General features: G+C 43.2%; 1 protein-coding gene across 1 annotated transcript; it reads right to left on the reverse strand.

The window, feature by feature from the left end:
• Positions 1–5462: 5462 nt before the first annotated feature.
• On the reverse strand, positions 5463–21939 carry LOC120038054 (AMP deaminase 2-like; the record flags this gene model as incomplete). The annotated part of the gene is made up of 5 exons (XM_038983995.1): positions 5463–5669; positions 6282–6392; positions 9231–9404; positions 9888–10008; positions 21650–21939. Coding segments are annotated over 5 exons (903 nt in total), but the record flags the coding sequence as incomplete, so codon positions are not given.
• Between the last annotated feature and the right edge of the window lie 220 nt (positions 21940–22159).

Here is a 22159-nt window from a genome sequence, read left to right on the forward strand (position 1 = left end):
TGTTCTGCCAGCAGCGCAAACTACGACGTCACTTTCGGATGGTAATATTAACCTTCAAAAATAAAAGCCCGCATTTTAAAAAAAACTAAAAAAACAAACAAATGTATATAAGCTAACAACAATGAAAAAATACAATGTCGACACTGGTATGTTGAGAATATTGTTCTGTAGAGAGAAAATATACAGCAGGGTGTCTACTAAGCACATAGGACGGGGCTGCACGGTCTGCTGCTGGCTTTTGTATCCCATGTACAGTCTATTACAGTATATTCCATGGAGGGGGTGGAGGGGGTGGAGAACGAAGTGCTGCTGGATATGTACGACACAGTCCCCCTCTAAACATACTAAACATATTTGGTTAGTAGAGACCCTACTGAGTCTTTGCCACCCCACTTTTGCTGAGACAGGTAGAAAGAACAGTTCTCTCTACAAGCCAATAACCATCCCACATGTATTGCATTTCAGTAAACGGAGTGGGTGGAGTAAGGACTCACCAGTACTCTGTATTAAACGATGCTATGCTACCAGCATAATATTCTGCTGCTAGGAGAACGTTAATGGAAAGGTTCATGTAGGCTGCCGCCCGATGTACTCTTAAGGAGCCTACCGTTACCGGTTCAAGGACCTTGTATGTTATTTTCAGAGGTAGACTGGCTCTGGCAGCCAAACCATCTAAATACTCCCATCTAAACGTAAATCGATTCTCAATTGTGATACGATTCTAGAAACATAAAGCCCTTTACTTTCATATCACATCAACATAATAAATATACACTTCCTGTCCACTGTTTTAACCTGCTGCATCACAGTTGTAGAAGACAGTGTGTTTTTCAGTGACATCACATTTCTGGCGGCCTTCTTCCATTCCACACAGACGTTTCCTCTGTCTTCCGTCTGTATTCCCTAAACACTCACTGGTAACACTGAGATATGGCCGTGTGGGAACACTAACCCAAACCCTACGAAGGTGTGTACCAATTGAAAATGTTTTCTCGCTGATATCAAAGATAAGGTTCTTATGCTGCAGGTTAATGTTCAGACCGAGCACCGGGGCTCTAAACAAAACTCCCCCGTACAGAAGACACCTTCGTCCAATGACTCTTATGAGTGATGGGAATGGAATGTAGAGATGATCAAGGACTACATGTAAACTACCTGTGTGATGTAATGGAATGCAGAGATGATCAAGGGCTACATGTAAACTACCTGTGTGATGTAATGGAATGCAGAGATGATCAAGGACTACATGTAAACTACCTGTGTGATATAATGGAATGCAGAGATGATCAAGGACTACATGTAAACTACCTGTGTGATGTAATGGAATGCAGAGATGATCAAGGACTACATATAAACTACCTATGTGATGTAATGGAATGCAGAGATGATCAAGGACTACATATAAACTACCTATGTAATGGAAGCAGAAATGATCAAGGACTACATATAAACTACCTATGTGATGTAATGCAGAGATGATCAAGGACTACATATAAACTACCTGTATGATGTAATGGAATGTAGAGATGATCAAGGACTACATATAAACATCCTGTGTGATGTAATGGAATGCAGAGATGATCAAGGACTACATATAAACTACCTGTGTGATGTAATGGAATGCAGAGATGATCAAGGACTACATATAAACTACCTGTTGCAGTTGTATTTCTACATGTCTAAAGTCTATTAGTTGGGACAAAATTTGACTTTTAAAAAATGTATTCGCGTAAATTACTAATTGCTGTCCTCAGAACACCTGGCTGTCTTGTTTACATACAGAATGCGAGTACACCTGCTGCTGGAAATAATCTAGGCAAAATCTATTAATTTAAAAAAGCTAATTTGAGAGTAATCCTAGAAATAATGCTGCATTACAATATAGCCTCAGGCCCCCAGTGCTGTGTTATGGGTAACTGCATACCCTAACCTAGCGTCGTCCAGGTTACAGTTTGGCCAGGGTAGGCCGTCATTGTAAATAAGAATTTGTTCTTAACTGACTTGCCTAGTTAAATAAATAACAATTTCCTCAAACAGTCTGAGAGGAAGAGGCGAAGTGAGAGACTTTACTTCCACAAAAAATGAGACCATGAAGTGAGGAATTTTTGTATGGAGGTCAATGAGAGAGTGTAGAATTTGGTCAACAAAAAAAGTAATTGCTAATTTGCTACGTGAGGCTTATTTGATGGAATAGAAGTTTCGAAATGAATCACACACTTCAACAACTGCAATGAATTCCTGCGTTTTAGAGAAATTTATTTACGAGATAAACAAACAAACAAACAAACAAACACCAACTATAAATCAACAGCAAATATTGAACCAAGTCAGACGGCTTTTCAGTCCACAGTTAATGGGGAAGTAAATGCAAATACCAGTCATCCATACAGTCTGAGGTGTGACGTTAGTTTACCTTGGGCACGCAATTCGAAAAAGAGACCATTATGAAGCCACTGTACGTCACTACTGGTGATACAAAACTACGATGAGTGTGTTCACCCTTCATTTTGGGACATACGTTTTATGGAAACACAGACAAATCTATCAGGTATTATTGATTGTAAAAACAGATATGAAACGTGATGCAGTATCTCCATCTAGTAGATGATTCCAAACTTGGAGCTTTATTTTGTATTGTAGGCTATGCAGGACACTGATCCGAGGTCAGATAGAGAGTTCACAGAGTGACATTGTACGCAATGAAATTACATGATAAGATAGGATACAGTCACTATAATAAAAGTCTATTGTCAGGAGGAATCTGAGACAAAAGATAAGTTGAGCAGCAGCTCCAGTAAAAGGTATTTATGCCACCCAGATGTAAAACTAGCCTGAAATCCAGAACCTGTTTTGTGCTAACATTCCACTCATTTGTACATGTTGTTTGATATGACAAGAAGTGGCAATGAGTGGAATGTTAGCACAAACAGACTGGAATTCAGCAGGCTAGTATAAAACCATAAAGGCATAAGAAATATTGCCAGAAATATGTAGTTGTTTTTTAAATACTGGCAGACATTTTTTACATTCTAAATAATATGTAGCCTATATTCACTCGCAAATAAATAAATTCAGAAATGATATCACAGTGACAAGGAAAGGTTGGACAGTAAGAATGATGAAATCAAAGATACAATGGAAAGTCACAATATCAGATAGCGCAAAAACAATCTTAATCAAAAACATGTCATTTTGACAGACAGGAATAGGTTTGTTCTCTAATATTGCATTGCCCAGATCTCTTCCATGTCTCTCCCACACAGTTATTTCTATCGACCCATATCTGCCACTAAAGTCTCTGCAAAGATTTTCCTTAAAATAAAAAAACTATTTTCTACTCTGTCCTGGCAATGGGTTTGAATATGGAGAGATTTGCAGAGATACAGTATGAAGTGAATGATATGGTCTCTTGCAACACTCTTGGTTCCTCAGGACTGAGGTCTGTCCTCTTCCCTCTCCTCTTCCCTGCTCTTCCTTCCTCCTCTCCCCTGTGCCTCCTCCTCCCTCCTCTTCCCCCCACTCTTCCCTGCTCCTCCTCCTCCTCCCTCCTCTTCCTCCCACTCTTCCCTGCTCTTCCTCCTCCCACTCTTCCCTGCTCCTCCTCCCTCCTCTTCCCTGCTCCTCCTCCCTCCTCTTCCCTGCTCCTCCTCCCTCCTCTTCCTTGCTCTTCCTCCTCCCTCCTCTTCCCTGCTCCTCCTCCTCCCTCCTCTTCCATGCTCCTTCTCCCAGGGCCGTAACCAGGGTTTAAGCTCTAGAGAGGTCGGAAAGGGACCCCCCCCCCAGGAAATAAAACCCTTTGCCTTGATGGCTGCTTTGCACACACTTGGCGTTCCCTCAACCAGCTTCACCCGGAATGCTTTTCCAAAAGTCTTGAAGGAGTTCCCACATATGCTGAGCACTTGTTTGCTGCTTTTCTTTCCAGGTCATTTGATGCAGCACTCCATTACTCTCCTTCTTGGTAGAAGCTGGTTGAGAGAATGCCAAGAGTGTGCAAAGCTGTTATCAAGGCAAAGTGTGGCTACTTTGAAGAATCTCAAATATAAAATAAATTTTGATTTGTTTAAACACTTTTTTGGTTACTACATGATTCCATATGTGTTATTTCATAGTTTTGATGTCTTCACTATTATTCTACAATGTAGAAAATAGTAAAAAATAAAGAAAAACCCTTGAATGAGTAGGTGTGTCTAAACTTTTGACTGGTACTGTAAATATAATATACTGTAAATATACTGTAAATATAATATACTGTAAATATAATATACAGTAAATGTACTGTAAATATAATATACAGTAAATGTACTGTAAATATAATATACAGTAAATGTACTGTAAATATAATATACTGTAAATATACTGTAAATATACCGTAAATATACTGTAAATATACTGTAAATATAATATACAGTAAATGTACTGTAAATATAATATACTGTAAATATACTGTATATATTTTTTTAGTTGAAAAAAATGACCTATGTCCGGACGTCTGTGTCCTCATTTGTAGTTACGGCCCTGCCTCCTTCTTCCTGTTACTCTTCCTCCTTACTCTTCCTCCTCCTCCCTACACCTGTCCCATATACAGGTTGCCCTGCCGCCTCCTTCCTGTTACTCCTCCTCTGCTCTTCCTTCCTATACCTGTCCCATATGCAGGTTGCCCTCCTCCTCCTTGTTACTCCTCTCTCCCCATAGACAGGCTCCATACACAGACTCCCCTCCTCTCTGTCCCTCCTTTTCTCCCCCTAGACAGGCCCCATGTCTGTTTGTCAATTAGGGTGTGCAGGGTGAATACGTGGTCGGTCGTACGGTAATTTGATAAAAGCCAATTTGACATTTGCTCAGTACGTTGTTTTCACTGAGGAAATGAACTAGTCTGCTGTTAATGATAATGCAGAGTTTTTTCTCAAGGTTGCTGTTGACACATATTCCAAGGTAGTTATTGGGGTCAAATTTGTCTCCACTTTTGTGGATTGGGGTGATTAGTCCTTGGTTCCAAATATTGGGGAAGATGCCAGAGCCAAGGATGAGCCCATACATAGACTCACCTCCTCTCTGTCCCTCCTCTCTCCCCCTAGACAGGCCTCATAGACAGACCTCCCTTCTCTCTGTCCCTCCTCTCTCCCCCTAGACAGGCCTCATAGACAGACCTCCCTTCTCTCTGTCCCTCCTCTCTCCCCCTAGACAGGCCCCATGGACAGACCGCCCTCCTCTCTGTCCCTCCTCTCTTACCATAGACAGGCCCCATGGACAGACCGCCCTCCTCTCTGTCCCTCCTCTTTCCTCCTAGACAGGCCCCATATACTCCCCTCCTCTCTCCCCCGAGACAGGCCCCATGGACAGACCTCCCTCCTCTCTGCCCCTCCTCTCTCCTCCTAGACAGGTCCCATAGACAGACCTCCCTCCTCTCTGCCCCTCCTCTCTTACCCTACACAGGCCCCATAGACTCCCCTCCTCTCTCCCCCCTAGACAGGCCCCATACACAAAGTCCCTTCCTCTTCTGTGATGGCCTCCAGCTCGTCTGTGCGGATGGCCTGGGTGATGAGGTTGAGTTCTTCACACATGGTCTCGTAACGGTACGCCACACGGATGTCGGGGACGTTGGTGCGTCGGATGTCGTTTCCCTCCTGCCCCTCCTTGATGTAGTGAGGGCCCAGCCAGTAACTCTTCACCTGAGGACAGAAAGTGGATTGAGGAAAAGTACTGTAACTTGTCAGGTGATAAACGAGGTTTCCTCCAAACAGATCACGTATGACCGTGGGAAATAGTAGTGTGTGTGTTAGAGATACATTGATTGGTTGCATGCATTACGAAGATCTGTTGATCTGAACAGACCTAAGCAAAGTCTGTCAATCTCAAACATGCACATAGCCTTAGGAACAAGCTAACAGTAGGAACAGGCTAACAGTAGGAACAGGCTAACAGTAGTAACAGGCTAACAGTAGGAACAGGCTAACAGTAGGAACAAGATAACAGTAGGAACAGGATAACAGTAGGAACAGGCTAACAGTAGTAACAGGCTAACAGTAGGAACAGGCTAACAGTAGGAACAGGCTAACAGTAGGAACAGGCTAACAGTAGGAACAGGCTAACAGTAGGAACAGGCTAACAGTAGTAACAGGCTAACGGTAGGAACAGGCTAACAGTAGGAACAGGCTAACAGTAGGAACAGGCTAACAGTAGGAACAGGCTAACAGTAGGTAGATAATGTAGTAGGGAATAGATTCTCAAGTAAATAATGTAGAAACGTGATAATCCGGTGGTTAATGATAAGGCAGTAGTACCTTATGGGAGAAACCGCTCATCAGAACACTGTTCCTGGCCAGCTCACACATGTCACAGGAGCTGAGCTTCCACACCTGAGCAGCGATGCTGTACTCCTCCATCAGGGGCTCCTGGAACGGGACAGCATAGAGTAACAGTAATATGTCATATGTTCCATCCTGATAATGACATTCAGCCTGAGGAAGGCCCAGAACACCCAGCTCTTGGAGTCAGGGATAGGAGGGCCCCAGCAGGGAGGGCCCCAGTAGGGAGGGCCCCAGCAGGGAGGGCCCCAGTAGGGAGGGCCCCAAGCATGGAATCATGGCTATGTACAGTCTGTTCACTTTCACATACTTATTTATTTACTTTATTTATTCTCTCTTAGAACATGGTCTAGTCTCCACAGTTACTTATCTACCCTCCAGAACATGGTCTAGTCTCCACAGTTACTTATCTACCCTCCAGAACATGGTCTATTATCCACAGTTACTTATCTACCCTCCAGAACATGGTCTATTATCCACAGTTACTTATCTACCCATCAGAACATGGTCTAGTCTCCACAGTTACTTATCTACCCTCCAGAACATGGTCTATTATCCACAGTTACTTATCTACCCATCAGAACATGGTCTAGTCTCCACAGTTACTTATCTACCCATCAGAACATGGTCTAGTCTCCACAGTTACTTATCTACCCATCAGAACATGGTCTAGTCTCCACATTTACTTGTCTACCTATCAGAACATGGTCTAGTCTCCACAGTTACTTATCTACCCATCAGAACATGGTCTAGTCTCCACAGTTACTTATCTACCCTCCAGAACATGGTCTAGTCTCCAGAGTTACTTATCTACCCTCCAGAACATGGTCTAGTCTCCACAGTTACTTATCTACCCTCCAGAACATGGTCTAGTCTCCACAGTTACTTATCTACCTATCAGAACATGGTCTAGTCTCCACAGTTACTTATCTACCCGCCAGAACATGGTCTAGTCTTCACAGTTACTTATCTACCTATCAGAACATGGTCTATTCTCCACAGTTACTTATCTACCTATCAGAACATGGTCTAGTCTCCACAGTTACTTATCTACCTATCAGAACATGGTATATTCTCCACAGTTACTTATCTACCTATCAGAACATGGTCTAGTCTCCACAGTTACTTATCTACCTATCAGAACATGGTCTAGTCTTCACAGTTACTTATCTACCTATCAGAACATGGTCTATTCTCCACAGTTACTTATCTACCTATCAGAACATGGTATATTCTCCACAGTTACTTATCTACCTATCAGAACATGGTCTAGTCTCCACAGTTACTTATCTACCTATCAGAACATGGTCTATTCTCCACAGTTACTCATCTACCTATCAGAACATGGTCTATTCTCCACAGTTACTTATCTACCTATCAGAACATGGTATATTCTCCACAGTTACTTATCTACCTATCAGAACATGGTCTAGTCTCCACAGTTACTTATCTACCTATCAGAACATGGTCTATTCTCCACAGTTACTCATCTACCTATCAGAACATGGTCTATTCTCCACAGTTACTTATCTACCTATCAGAACATGGTCTATTCTCCACAGTTACTTATCTACCTATCAGAACATGGTCTACTCTCCACAGTTACTTATCCACCTATCAGAACATGGTCTAGTCTCCACAGTTACTTATCTACCTATCAGAACATGGTCTAGTCTCCACAGTTACTTATCCACCTATCAGAACATGGTCTATTCTCCACAGTTACTTATCCACCTATCAGAACATGGTCTATTCTCCACAGTTACTTATCTACCATCCAGAACATGGTCTAGTCTCCACAGTTACTTATCTACCATCCAGAACATGGTCTAGTCTCCAGAGTTACTTATCTACCCTCCAGAACATGGTCTAGTCTCCACAGTTACTTATCTACCCTCCAGAACATGGTCTAGTCTCCACAGTTACTTATCTACCTATCAGAACATGGTCTAGTCTCCACAGTTACTTATCTACCCATCAGAACATGGTCTATTCTCCACAGTTACTTATCTACCATCCAGAACATGGTCTAGTCTCCACAGTTACTTATCTACCATCCAGAACATGGTCTAGTCTCCACAGTTACTTATCTACCCGCCAGAACATGGTCTAGTCTTCACAGTTACTTATCTACCTATCAGAACATGGTCTAGTCTCCACAGTTACTTATCTACCCGCCAGAACATGGTCTAGTCTTCACAGTTACTTATCTACCTATCAGAACATGGTCTAGTCTCCACAGTTACTTATCTACCTATCAGAACATGGTCTAGTCTCCACAGTTACTTATCTACCTATCAGAACATGGTCTAGTCTCCACAGTTACTTATCTACCTATCAGAACATGAACACAACAGGTCTATTCGCAAATACTGATGATGCTCCTTTCCAATAAATATTGCGGTTCTTAGTCTGATGACATGATGATCGATGCTTTATTGCCATTTGACAAATATTCTCTCTCTTCTCCATAATAATGTCATGGTGTAGACTAGCCTACCCGCCCTGTATCTGAGAGCTGTTGTCTAGAGCGCAGGCACCAAGACCAGTGTAGGAACGTTTGTTATTTAACACAACCGTTGTTGTTTTTTTGTGACAAAACAAAATCAGTAGAGATGAAAATGCGATGGAAACATATTGAACGTATATTTTTATATTCGGGTACATGAAAACCGAAGAGAAAAAGTACATTGTGTGAACTACGTTATTACTGATTTGTCAGTTTGGTGGAAACACCACCGCTGGTGGGAAAATGCACATATTTTCTCAATGTAGATTTTTATAATATCTTTATGAAATTTTGTTGCCATTTGGATGGAAAGATTTCTAGCTAGTGACCAAGGCACCATAGACATATAATATAGTATATATTCACATACCAGTATTCATAGTGTTTATTTATATACGTCGTTGGGGTTCACCAACCTTAGTGAAGTGGAACTGTAGAGGGTCGTCCGTGGACAGTGACACCATGAGTCCTCTGGACAGATACTCAGGCAGTGGGTTACGGTGGTAGCTGAGGAACAGGCTGTTGTTGCTCAGAGGAGACATGGCGATGCCGATCTGAGCCAGGTAGTACAGGTACTGCAGCACAGGGGCCTGGAGGGGACAAGGGGAAGACATGGTGATTCACTATGTGTTCTTGTTGTGGGGCCGTTGTCCCTTTGGACTGGAAAACATTGTCGATAGAACAGAACAACCGTTTGATTTGGAACGTTTACAGTAGCCGCCATGTTTGAAAGGCACCAGATGGTCACAAGCTCGTACTGTAGTTGACTGAGGCCTTGTCCCCATTGTAGTGGTGGGAAATAGAGAGATTGTGGAGGCTGACAAGTGTGTGTGCGTGTGCGTGTGCGTGTGCGTGTGAGTGTGTGTGTGTGTGTGTGTGTGTGTCTCTCTCTGTGTGTGTGTGTGCGTGTGAGTGTGTGTGTCTCTGTGTGCTCGTGTGCTCGTGTGAGTGTGTGTGTCTCTGTGTGTGTGTGTGTGTCTCTGTGTGTGTGTGTGCGTGTGAGTGTGTGTGTCTCTGTGTGTGAGTGTGTGTGTGTCTCTGTGTGCTCGTGTGATTAAAAGGAGCAGCAGTACCTTCCTAAGCAGTAGTCCGTGGGAGATGTTTTCTGACAGCATGAAACCTGACACCAGGTGATGGATAGGCCCCGCCTCCCCACAGTGAGGACGCAGCACCAGGGTGTTGAAACCTCTCTGCCTAGGACACACATAGATATATAGTACATAGATAGATAGATAGATAGATAGATAGATAGATAGATAGATAGATAGATAGATAGATAGATAGATAGATAGATAGATAGATAGATAGATAGATAGATAGATAGATAGATAGATAGATAGATAGATAGATAGATAGATAGATAGATAGATAGATAGATAGATAGATAGATATTACATAGATAGATATTACATAGATAGATGTTCATAGATAGATAGATAGATAGATAGATAGATAGATAGATAGATAGATAGATAGATAGATAGATAGATAGATAGATAGATAGATAGATAGATAGATAGATAGATGGTTCATAGATAGATAGATAGATAGATAGATAGATAGATAGATAGATAGATAGATAGATAGATAGATAGATAGATAGATAGATAGATAGATAGATAGATAGATAGATGGTTCATAGATAGATGGTTCATAGATAGATAGATAGATAGATAGATAGATAGATAGATAGATAGATAGATAGATAGATAGATAGATAGATAGATAGATAGATAGATAGATAGATAGATGGTTCATAGATAGATAGATAGATATATAGATAGATAGATAGATAGATAGATAGATAGATAGATAGATAGATAGATAGATAGATAGATAGATAGATAGATAGATAGATAGATAGATAGATAGATAGATATTACATAGATAGATATTACATAGATAGATGTTCATAGATAGATAGATAGATAGATAGATAGATAGATAGATAGATAGATAGATAGATAGATAGATAGATAGATAGATAGATAGATAGATAGATAGATAGATAGATAGATAGATAGATAGATAGATAGATGGTTCATAGATAGATAGATAGATAGATAGATAGATAGATAGATAGATAGATAGATAGATAGATAGATAGATAGATAGATAGATAGATAGATAGATAGATAGATAGATAGATAGATAGATAGATAGATAGATAGATAGATAGATAGATGGTTCATAGATAGATAGATAGATAGATAGATAGATAGATAGATAGATAGATAGATAGATAGATAGATAGATAGATAGATAGATAGATAGATAGATAGATAGATAGATGGTTCATAGATAGATAGATAGATAGATAGATAGATAGATAGATAGATAGATAGATAGATAGATAGATAGATAGATAGATAGATAGATAGATAGATAGATAGATAGATAGATAGATAGATAGATATGGTACATAGATAGATAGATAGATAGATATGGTACATAGATAGATAGATAGATAGATAGATAGATAGATAGATAGATAGATAGATAGATAGATAGATAGATAGATAGATAGATAGATAGATAGATAGATAGATAGATAGATAGATAGATAGATAGATGGTTCATAGATAGATAGATAGATAGATAGATAGATAGATAGATAGATAGATAGATAGATAGATAGATAGATAGATAGATAGATAGATAGATAGATAGATAGATAGATAGATAGATAGATAGATAGATAGATAGATGGTTCATAGATAGATAGATAGATAGATAGATAGATAGATAGATAGATAGATAGATAGATAGATAGATAGATAGATAGATAGATAGATAGATAGATAGATAAATATGTTCACAAACTCTGTTCACAAACACAAACACACCCCACAGAGCCCCAGGACAACAGCACAATTAGACCCAACCAAATCATGAGAAAACAAAAAGATAATTACTTGACACATTGGAAAGAATTAACAAAAAAACAGAGCAAACTAGAATGCTATTTGGCCCTAAACAGAGAGTACACAGTGGCAGAATACCTGACCACTGTGACTGACCCAAACTTAAGGAAAGCTTTGACTATGTACAGACTCAGTGAGCATAGCCTTGCTATTGAGAAAGGCCGCCGTAGGCAGACATGGCTCTCAAGAGAAGACAGGCTATGTGCACACTGCCCACAAAATGAGGTGGAAACTGAGCTGCACTTCCTAACCTCCTGCCCAATGTATGACCATATTAGAGAGACATATTTCCCTCAGACTACACAGATCCACAAAGAATTTGAAAACAAATCCAATTTTGATAAACTCCCATATCTACTGGGAGAAATTCCACAGTGTGCCATCACAGCAGCAAGATTTGTGACCTGTTGCCACAAGAAAAGGGCAACCAGTGAAGAACAAACACCATTGTAAATACAACCCATATTTATGCTTATTTATTTTAACTTGTGTGCTTTAACCATTTGTACATTGTTACAACACTGTATATATATAATATAACATTTGTAATGTCTTTATTGTTTTGAAACTTCTGTATGTGTAATGTTTACTGTTAATTTGTATTGTTTATTTCACTTTTGTATAATATCTACCTCACTTGCTTTGGCAATGTTAACACATGTTTCCCATGCCAATAAAGCCCCTTGAATTGAATTGAATTGAATAGATAGATAGATAGATAGATAGATAGATAGATAGATAGATAGATAGATAGATAGATAGATAGATAGATAGATAGATAGATAGATAGATAGATAGATAGATAGATAGATAGATAGATAGATAGATAGATAGATAGATAGATAGATAGATAGATAGATAGATAGATATGGTACATAGATAGATATGGTACATAGATAGATAGATAGATAGATAGATATGGTACATAGATAGATAGATAGATAGATAGATAGATAGATAGATAGATAGATAGATAGATAGATAGATAGATAGATAGATAGATAGATAGATAGATAGATAGATAGATAGATAGATAGATAGATAGATAGTTCATAGATAGATAGATAGATAGATAGATAGATAGATAGATAGATAGATAGATAGATAGATAGATAGATAGATAGATAGATAGATAGATAGATAGATAGATAGATAGATATTACATAGATAGATATTACATAGATAGATGTTCATAGATAGATAGATAGATAGATAGATAGATAGATAGATAGATAGATAGATAGATAGATAGATAGATAGATAGATAGATAGATAGATAGATAGATAGATAGATAGATAGATAGATAGATAGATAGATAGATATGTTCACAAACTCTGTTCACAAACACAAACACACCCCACAGAGCCCCAGGACAACAGCACAATTAGACCCAACCAAATCATGAGAAAACAAAAAGATAATTACTTGACACATTGGAAAGAATTAACAAAAAAACAGAGCAAACTAGAATGCTATTTGGCCCTAAACAGAGAGTACACAGTGGCAGAATACCTGACCACTGTGACTGACCCAAACTTAAGGAAAGCTTTGACTATGTACAGACTCAGTGAGCATAGCCTTGCTATTGAGAAAGGCCGCCGTAGGCAGACATGGCTCTCAAGAGAAGACAGGATATGTGCACACTGCCCACAAAATGAGGTGGAAACTGAGCTGCACTTCCTAACCTCCTGCCCAATGTATGACCATATTAGAGAGACATATTTCCCTCAGACTACACAGATCCACAAAGAATTTGAAAACAAATCCAATTTTGATAAACTCCCATATCTACTGGGAGAAATTCCACAGTGTGCCATCACAGCAGCAAGATTTGTGACCTGTTGCCACAAGAAAAGGGCAACCAGTGAAGAACAAACACCATTGTAAATACAACCCATATTTATGCTTATTTATTTTAACTTGTGTGCTTTAACCATTTGTACATTGTTACAACACTGTATATATATAATATAACATTTGTAATGTCTTTATTGTTTTGAAACTTCTGTATGTGTAATGTTTACTGTTAATTTGTATTGTTTATTTCACTTTTGTATAATATCTACCTCACTTGCTTTGGCAATGTTAACACATGTTTCCCATGCCAATAAAGCCCCTTGAATTGAATTGAATAGATAGATAGATAGATAGATAGATAGATAGATAGATAGATAGATAGATAGATAGATAGATAGATAGATAGATAGATAGATAGATAGATAGATAGATAGATAGATAGATAGATAGATAGATAGATAGATAGATGGTTCATAGATAGATAGATAGATAGATAGATAGATAGATAGATAGATAGATAGATAGATAGATAGATAGATAGATAGATAGATAGATAGATAGATAGATGGTTCATAGATAGATAGATAGATAGATAGATAGATAGATAGATAGATAGATAGATAGATAGATAGATAGATAGATAGATAGATAGATAGATAGATAGATAGATAGATAGTGGTTGGTTGGTTGGTTGAACACACAATCATAGAGGTACGGTGGGGACGAGACTCAAACCATATACAACACAGCTACTCAGACAGCTAAAGAGATAAGGTGGTTATAATACCTTAGCAACACTGCATAACACAGCTACATAACATAGAGGTCAAAGCCAAGTGATAGTATTGTCGGTGGGTTTCCTGTGTCCATTATCTATTGGTACGTCTGTATAGGGTCATGACCCTCACGGAAATGTGAACGGGTACAATGTAGAAGAAGTGTTGCTTATGACTTTTAGTGGCAAGTATCTACAATAGGTCAGGGCTCTCCAACCCTGTTCCTGGAGAGCTACCCTCCTGTAGGTTCACACCAGGGCTCTCCAACCCTGTTCCTGGAGAGCTACCCTCCTGTAGGTTTACACCAGGGCTCTTCAACCCTGTTCCTGGAGAGCTATCCTCCTGTAGGTTTACAGCAGGGCTCTCCAACCCTGTTCCTGGAGAGCTACCCTCCTGTAGGTTTACACCAGGGCTCTCCAACCCTGCTCCTGGAGAGCTATCCTCCTGTAGGTTCACACCAGGGCTCTCCAACCCTGTTCCTGGAGAGCTATCCTCCTGTAGGTTTACACCAGGGCTCTCCAACCCTGTTCCTGGAGAGCTACCCTCCTGTAGGTTTACAGCAGGGCTCTCCAACCCTGCTCCTGGAGAGCTATCCTCCTGTAGGTTCACACCAGGGCTCTCCAACCCTGTTCCTGGAGAGCTACCCTCATGTAGGGTCACACCAGGGCTCTCCAACCCTGTTCCTGGAGAGCTACCCTCCTGTAGGTTTACAGCAGGGCTCTCCAACCCTGCTCCTGGAGAGCTATCCTCTTGTAGGTTTACACCAGGGCTCTCCAACCCTGTTCCTGGAGAGCTACCCTCCTGTAGGTTTACAGCAGGGCTCTCCAACCCTGTTCCTGGAGAGCTATCCTCTTGTAGGTTTACACCAGGGCTCTCCAACCCTGTTCCTGGAGAGCTACCATCCTGTAGGTTTACAACAGGGCTCTTGTCAGGATTTACCAAGGGGTCATGATTGGGGGCTGTACAAATGTTTGGTGTATTAGAATAATTGATTATGCTTATGTTATATTAATAGAAGGGGAGGGGTTATAAGACCCCTCCCTCCTTACATTTATAGGGTGTTAGACTACAGATTAACAATACAAATTCATTGTAGAGGTTTAGTATTCCACAATTGTTTTTAGTTCTCTCTCTATATCATTATGAAGAGGCCCCTCTGAGTAATGTGTGACTGTGAAGAAGGAGCTCTGCAGGGGAGTGGAGGAGATAAGACTAGTCAAACATTCCACAAGAAATCAGCTTTGGGGAGTGGACGTTTACTGCTAAGTTTAAGATAACACTAAAAGCCATTGTTTATATAGGGTTTAGGTCTCAGGAGTAAAAAGGTAATGACTAGTTAGTGACATCACTAAGGCGGGACTTCGGTTTAATACAACAACTTGAGACCGTTTGTTTGATGCAGAACTTACTCAGAAACATGCGTGCTATGTTCCTGTTTGTCAACTTCTGTCTGCAATTGCATTAATAAAGGTTTTTGAATGATTTAATTAAAGATATTGTCATAATGCTAATTTCGCCAATGAACCAATGATTGACAAAGAAGGACGTAAGGAACGAACTCTAATACTCTCCAATCCTGTTCCTGGAGAGCAATCCGCCTGTAGGTTTACACCAGGGCTCTCCAACCCTGTTCCTGGAGAGCTACCCTCCTGTAGGTTTACAGCAGGGCTCACCAACCCTGTTCCTGGAGAGCTACCCTCCTGTAGGTTTACAGCAGGGCTCACCAACCCTGTTCCTGGAGAGCTATCCTCCTGTAGGTTTACACCAGGGCTCTCCAACCCTGTTCCTGGAGAGCTATCCTCCTGTAGGTTTACACCAGGGCTCTCCAACCCTGTTCCTGAAGAGCTACCCTCCTGTAGGTTCACACCAGGACTCTCCAACCCTGTTCCTGGAGAGCTACCCTCCTGTAGGTTCACACCAGGACTCTCCAACCCTGTTCCTGGAGAGCTACCTTCCTGTAGGTTCACACCAGGACTCTCCAACCCTGTTCCTGGAGAGCTACCTTCCTGTAGGTTCACACCAGGGCTCTCCAACCCTGTTCCTGGAGAGCTACCCTCCTGTAGGTTCACACCAGGACTCTCCAACCCTGTTCCTGGAGAGCTACCCTCCTGTAGGTTCACACCAGGGCTCTCCAACTCTGTTCCTGGAGAGCTACCTTCCTGTAGGTTCACACCAGGGCTCTCCAACCCTGTTCCTGGAGAGCTACCTTCCTGTAGGTTCACACCAGGACTCTCCAACCCTGTTCCTGGAGAGCTACCCTCCTGTAGGTTCACACCAGGGCTCTCCAACCCTGTTCCTGGAGAGCTATCCTCCTGTAGGTTTATACCAGGGCTCTCCAACCCTGTTCCTGTTCTAGAGATCTATCTACCCTCCTGTAGGTTTATACCAGGGCTCTCCAACCCTGTTCCTGTTCTAGAGATCTATCTACCCTCCTGTAGGTTTATACCAGGGCTCTCCAACCCTGTTCCTGTAGGTTAACACCAGGGCTCTCCAACCCTGTTCTTGGAGAGCTATCCTCCTGTAGGTTTTCACTACAACCCCAGTTTTAACTAACCTGATTCAGCTTATCAACCAGCTAATTATTGGAATCAGGTGTGCTAGATTAAGGTTGGAGTGAAAACCTCCAGGAACACGTTTAGACTCAACCTCCAGCAACAGGATTGTACTGAAAACCTACAGGAACAGGGTTGGAATGAAAACCTACAGCAACAGGGTTGGAATGAAAACCTACAGCAACAGGGTTGGAATGAAAACCTACAGCAACAGGGTTGGAATGAAAACATACAGCAACAGGGCTGGAATGAAAACCTACAGCAACAGGGTTGGAATGAAAACCTACAGCAACAGGGTTGGAATGAAAACCTACAGCAACAGGATTGGAATGAAAACCTCCAGCAACAGGGTTGGAATGAAAACCTACAGCAACAGGGTTGGAATGAAAACCTACAGCAACAGGGTTGGAATGAAAACCTACAGCAACAGGGTTGGAATGAAAACCTACAGCAACAGGGTTGGAATGAAAACCTACAGCAACAGGGTTGGAATGAAAACCTACAGCAACAGGGTTGGAATGAAAACCTACAGCAACAGGGTTGGAATGAAAACCTACAGTAACAGGGTTGGAATGAAAACCTACAGCAACAGGGTTTGAATGAAAACCTACAGCAACAGGGTTGGAATGAAAACCTACAGCAACAGGGTTGGAATGAAAACCTACAGCAACAGGGTTGGAATGAAAACCTACAGCAACAGGATTGTACTGAAAACCTACAGCAACAGGGTTGGAATGAAAACCTACAGCAACAGGATTGTACTGAAAACCTACAGCAACAGGGTTGGAATGAAAACCTACAGCAACAGGGTTGGAATGAAAACCTACAGCAACAGGGTTGGAATGAAAACCTACAGCAACAGGGTTGGAATGAAAACCTACAGCAACAGGGTTGGAATGAAAACCTACAGCAACAGGGTTGGAATGAAAACCTCCAGCAACAGGGTTGGAATGAAAACCTACAGCAACAGGGTTGGAATGAAAACCTACAGCAACAGGATTGTACTGAAAACCTACAGCAACAGGGTTGGAATGAAAACCTACAGCAACAGGGTTGGAATGAAAACCTACAGCAACAGGGTTGGAATGAAAACCTACAGCAACAGGATTGGAATGAAAACCTCCAGCAACAGGGTTGGAATGAAAACCTACAGCAACAGGGTTGGAATGAAAACCTACAGCAACAGGGTTGGAATGAAAACCTACAGCAACAGGGTTGGAATGAAAACCTACAGCAACAGGATTGGAATGAAAACCTACAGCAACAGGGTTGGAATGAAAACCTACAGCAACAGGATTGGAATGAAAACCTACAGCAACAGGATTGGTGTCACGCCCTGGCCTTAGTATTCTTTGTTTTCTTTAATATTTTAGTTAGGTCAGGGTGTGACATGGGGAATGTATGTGTTGTTTGTAGTGTCTAGGGTGGTCGTAAAGTTTAGGGGGTTTATTAGAGTAGTTGGGTTTATGTTTAGTATAGTAGTCTAGCTGTGTCTATGGTTGAGTGTATGTTTCTAGGTATGTCTATGGTTGCCTGAGTGGCTCTCAATCAGAGACAGATGTCTTTCATTTGTCTCTGATTGGGAGCCATATTTTAGGCAGCCATAGGCATCATGCATTTGTGGGTAATTGTCTATGTCGATGTTCTATGTTGCATGTATGCACTAGTTCATGCTTAGCTTCACGGTCGTCAGTTTTGTTATTTTGTTAGTTTGTAAAGTGGTTTCGTTTTGTGTTTGTTCTCTTCTAAATAAAAGAAGATGTTCTTTTCACGCGCTGCGCCTTGGTCCTCACTCTCTACCTTTGACGATCGTGACAGAATTACCCACCAATCTACGACCAAGCGGCGTGTCAAGCGGCAACAGGATCCACCTACACAGGATTCATGGACATGGGAGGAGATACTGGATGGTAAGGGGCCTTGGGCACAACCGGGAGAATATCGCCTCCCTCTTGAAGAGCTGGAGGCAGCTAAAGCCGAGAGGAGGCGATATGAGGAGGCAGCACGGAAGCAAGGCTGGAAGCCCGTGAGTACAACCCAAAAATGTCTTGGGGGGGGCCTTAAAGGGAGTGTGGCGAAGTCAGGTAGGAGACCTGCGCCTACTCCCTGTACTTACCGTGGAGAGCGAGAGTACGGGCAGACACCGTGTTACGCAGTAGAGCGCATGGTGTCTCCTGTACGCGTGCATAGCCCGGTTCGGTACATTCCAGCTCCACGTATCGGCCGGGCTAGATTGAGCGTTGAGCCTGATGTCATGAAGCCGTCCAACGTATCTGGTCACCAGTGCGTCTCCTCGGGCCGGCGTACATGGCACCAGCCTTACGCATGGTGTCCCCGGTTCGCCTACATAGCCCGGTGCGGGTTATTCCACCTCCCCGCACTGGTCGGGCGACGGGGAGCATACAACCAGGTAAGGTTGGGCAGGCTCAGTGCTCAAGGGAGCCAGTACGCATGCACGGTCCGGTATTTCCGGCGCCACCTCCCCGCCCCGACCCAGTACCACCAGTGCCTCCTCCACGCACTAGCCCTATGGTGCGTGTCTCCAGCCCTTTGCCACCGGTGCCTAAACCACGCACCAAGCCTCCTGTGCGTCCTGTTGCTGCTCCCCGCACTAGCCCTGAGATGCGTGTCCCCAGTCCGGTACCACCAGTTCCGGCACCACGCACTAGGCCTAATGTGCGCTCCCAGGGTCCAGTATGCCCTGTTCCTTCTCCCCGCACTAGCCTGAAGGTGCGTGTCCTTAGCCCGGTGCCTCCAGTTCCGGCACCACGCACCAGGCCTACAGTGCGCCTCAGCCGGCCAGAGTCTGCCGTCTGCACAGCGGTGCCTGAACTGCCCGTCTGCCAAGCGCCATCTGAGCCATCAGTCTACCCAGCGCCATCTGAGCCATCCGTCTGCCCCGAGCCGTCAGAGCCGCCCGTCTGTCCCGAGCCGTCAGAGCCGTTCGTCAGTCAGGAGCCGCTAGAGCCATTCGTCAGACAGGATCAGCCAGAGCCGCCAACCAGACAGGATCAGCCAGAGCCGCCAACCAGACAGGATCAGCCAGAGCCGCCAACCAGACAGGAGCAGCCAGATCCGTCAGCCAGCCATGAGCAGCCAGATCCGTCAGCCAGCCATGAGCAGCCAGATCCGTCAGCCAGCCATGAGCAGCCAGATCCGTCAGCCAGCCATGAGCAGCCAGATCCGTCAGCCAGCCATGAGCAGCCAGATCCGTCAGCCAGCCATGAGCAGCCAGATCCGTCAGTCAGCCATGAGCAGCCAGATCCGTCAGTCAGCCATGAGCAGCCAGATCCGTCAGCCAGCCATGAGCAGCCAGATCCGTCAGCCAACCATGAGCCGTCCAGCCAGGATCCGCCAGAGCCGTCCAGCCAGGATCCGCCAGAGCCGTCATCCAGCCAGGATCCGTCCCTCAGTCCGGAGCTGCCGTCCCTCAGTCCGGAGCTGCCCCTTATCCTGGGGCTGCCCCTTATCCTGGGGCTGCCCCTTATCCTGGGGCTGCCCCTTAGTCCGGTGCTGCCCCTTAGTCCGGTGCTGCCCCTTAGTCCGGTGCTGCCCCTTAGTCCGGTGCTGCCCCTTAGTCCGGTGCTGCCCCTTAGTCCGGTGCTGCCCCTTAATCCAGTGGGGTTAATGTGGAGGGTGGCCATTTGGAGGAGGCTACGGAGGCGGGTAGTGACTGGTGGGGTGGGGACCACGACCAGTGCCGGAGCCGCCGCCGTGGACGGACGCCCACCCAGACCCTCCCCTAGACTTTGTGCTGGTGCGCCCGGAGTTCGCACCTTAAGGGGGGGGTTATGTCACGCCCTGGCCTTAGTATTCTTTGTTTTCTTTAATATTTTAGTTAGGTCAGGGTGTGACATGGGGAATGTATGTGTTGTTTGTAGTGTCTAGGGTGGTCGTAAAGTTTAGGGGGTTTATTAGAGTAGTTGGGTTTATGTTTAGTATAGTAGTCTAGCTGTGTCTATGGTTGAGTGTATGTTTCTAGGTATGTCTATGGTTGCCTGAGTGGCTCTCAATCAGAGACAGATGTCTTTCATTTGTCTCTGATTGGGAGCCATATTTTAGGCAGCCATAGGCATCATGCATTTGTGGGTAATTGTCTATGTCGATGTTCTATGTTGCATGTATGCACTAGTTCATGCTTAGCTTCACGGTCGTCAGTTTTGTTATTTTGTAAAGTGGTTTCGTTTTGTGTTTGTTCTCTTCTAAATAAAAGAAGATGTTCTTTTCACGCGCTGCGCCTTGGTCCTCACTCTCTACCTTTGACGATCGTGACAATTGGAATGAAAACCTACAGCAACAGGGCTGGAATGAAAACCTACAGCAACAGGATTGGAATGAAAACCTACAGCAACAGGGTTGGAATGAAAACCTACAGCAACAGGGCTGGAATGAAAACCTACAGCAACAGGGTTGGAATGAAAACCTACAGCAACAGGGTTGGAATGAAAACCTACAGCAACAGGGTTGGAATGAAAACCTACAGCAACAGGATTGGAATGAAAACCTACAGCAACAGGGTTGGAATGAAAACCTACAGCAACAGGGTTGGAATGAAAACCTACAGCAACAGGATTGGAATGAAAACCTACAGCAACAGGGTTGGAATGAAAACCTACAGCAACAGGGTTGGAATGAAAACCTACAGCAACAGGGTTGGAATGAAAACCTACAGCAACAGGGTTGGAGAGTCCTAGCTACCGTTCCCACATATAGCCAGCTGTTTACAGTGATAATGCTAGAATCAGTGTAAATGGTACAGTGCTGCATTGTCATGTAGGCCCATACCTGCGCAGGTGGTTGAGCACGGTCATGTTAGCGTACATATAGTACAGGTAGTAGGCATAAGGAGGGTTGTCTTCTTCAGTCCAGTTGACTGGCAGAGGACTCTCCATGTTGAAGCAGTGTTGCTCTGGTTTAGACTCATCGTCCACACTGTCGAAGCCCACCACCTGAACACACACACACACACACACACACACACACACACACACACACACACCATCGTCATCGTAATCATCATTGTAGACGTTATCATCTTCATGATCAGTGGTCGTGTGTGAGAGCGTCAGTTTAGGTCAGTCGCTGACGACAGACTGAGTTGACTGACTGATTTAACGACGTATTGTGATGCGTAGATCCGTACGAATTGATGTTCTCAAACACGGCCAGTGTCTCCGAGAGGTTTTCTGCCAGACTGCCCTCTGTGGAGTCGGGAAAACAAAACCGGAAGTTGCGGTTTTCAAGGGGAAATGAAATGAGAGCCTGTGACGTCACTTCCTCTTTTGGACGTTAACA

The sequence above is a fragment of the Salvelinus namaycush genome, unplaced genomic scaffold (assembly GCF_016432855.1).
Source record: "Salvelinus namaycush isolate Seneca unplaced genomic scaffold, SaNama_1.0 Scaffold2067, whole genome shotgun sequence".
Taxonomy (NCBI): Eukaryota; Metazoa; Chordata; class Actinopteri; order Salmoniformes; family Salmonidae; genus Salvelinus; species Salvelinus namaycush.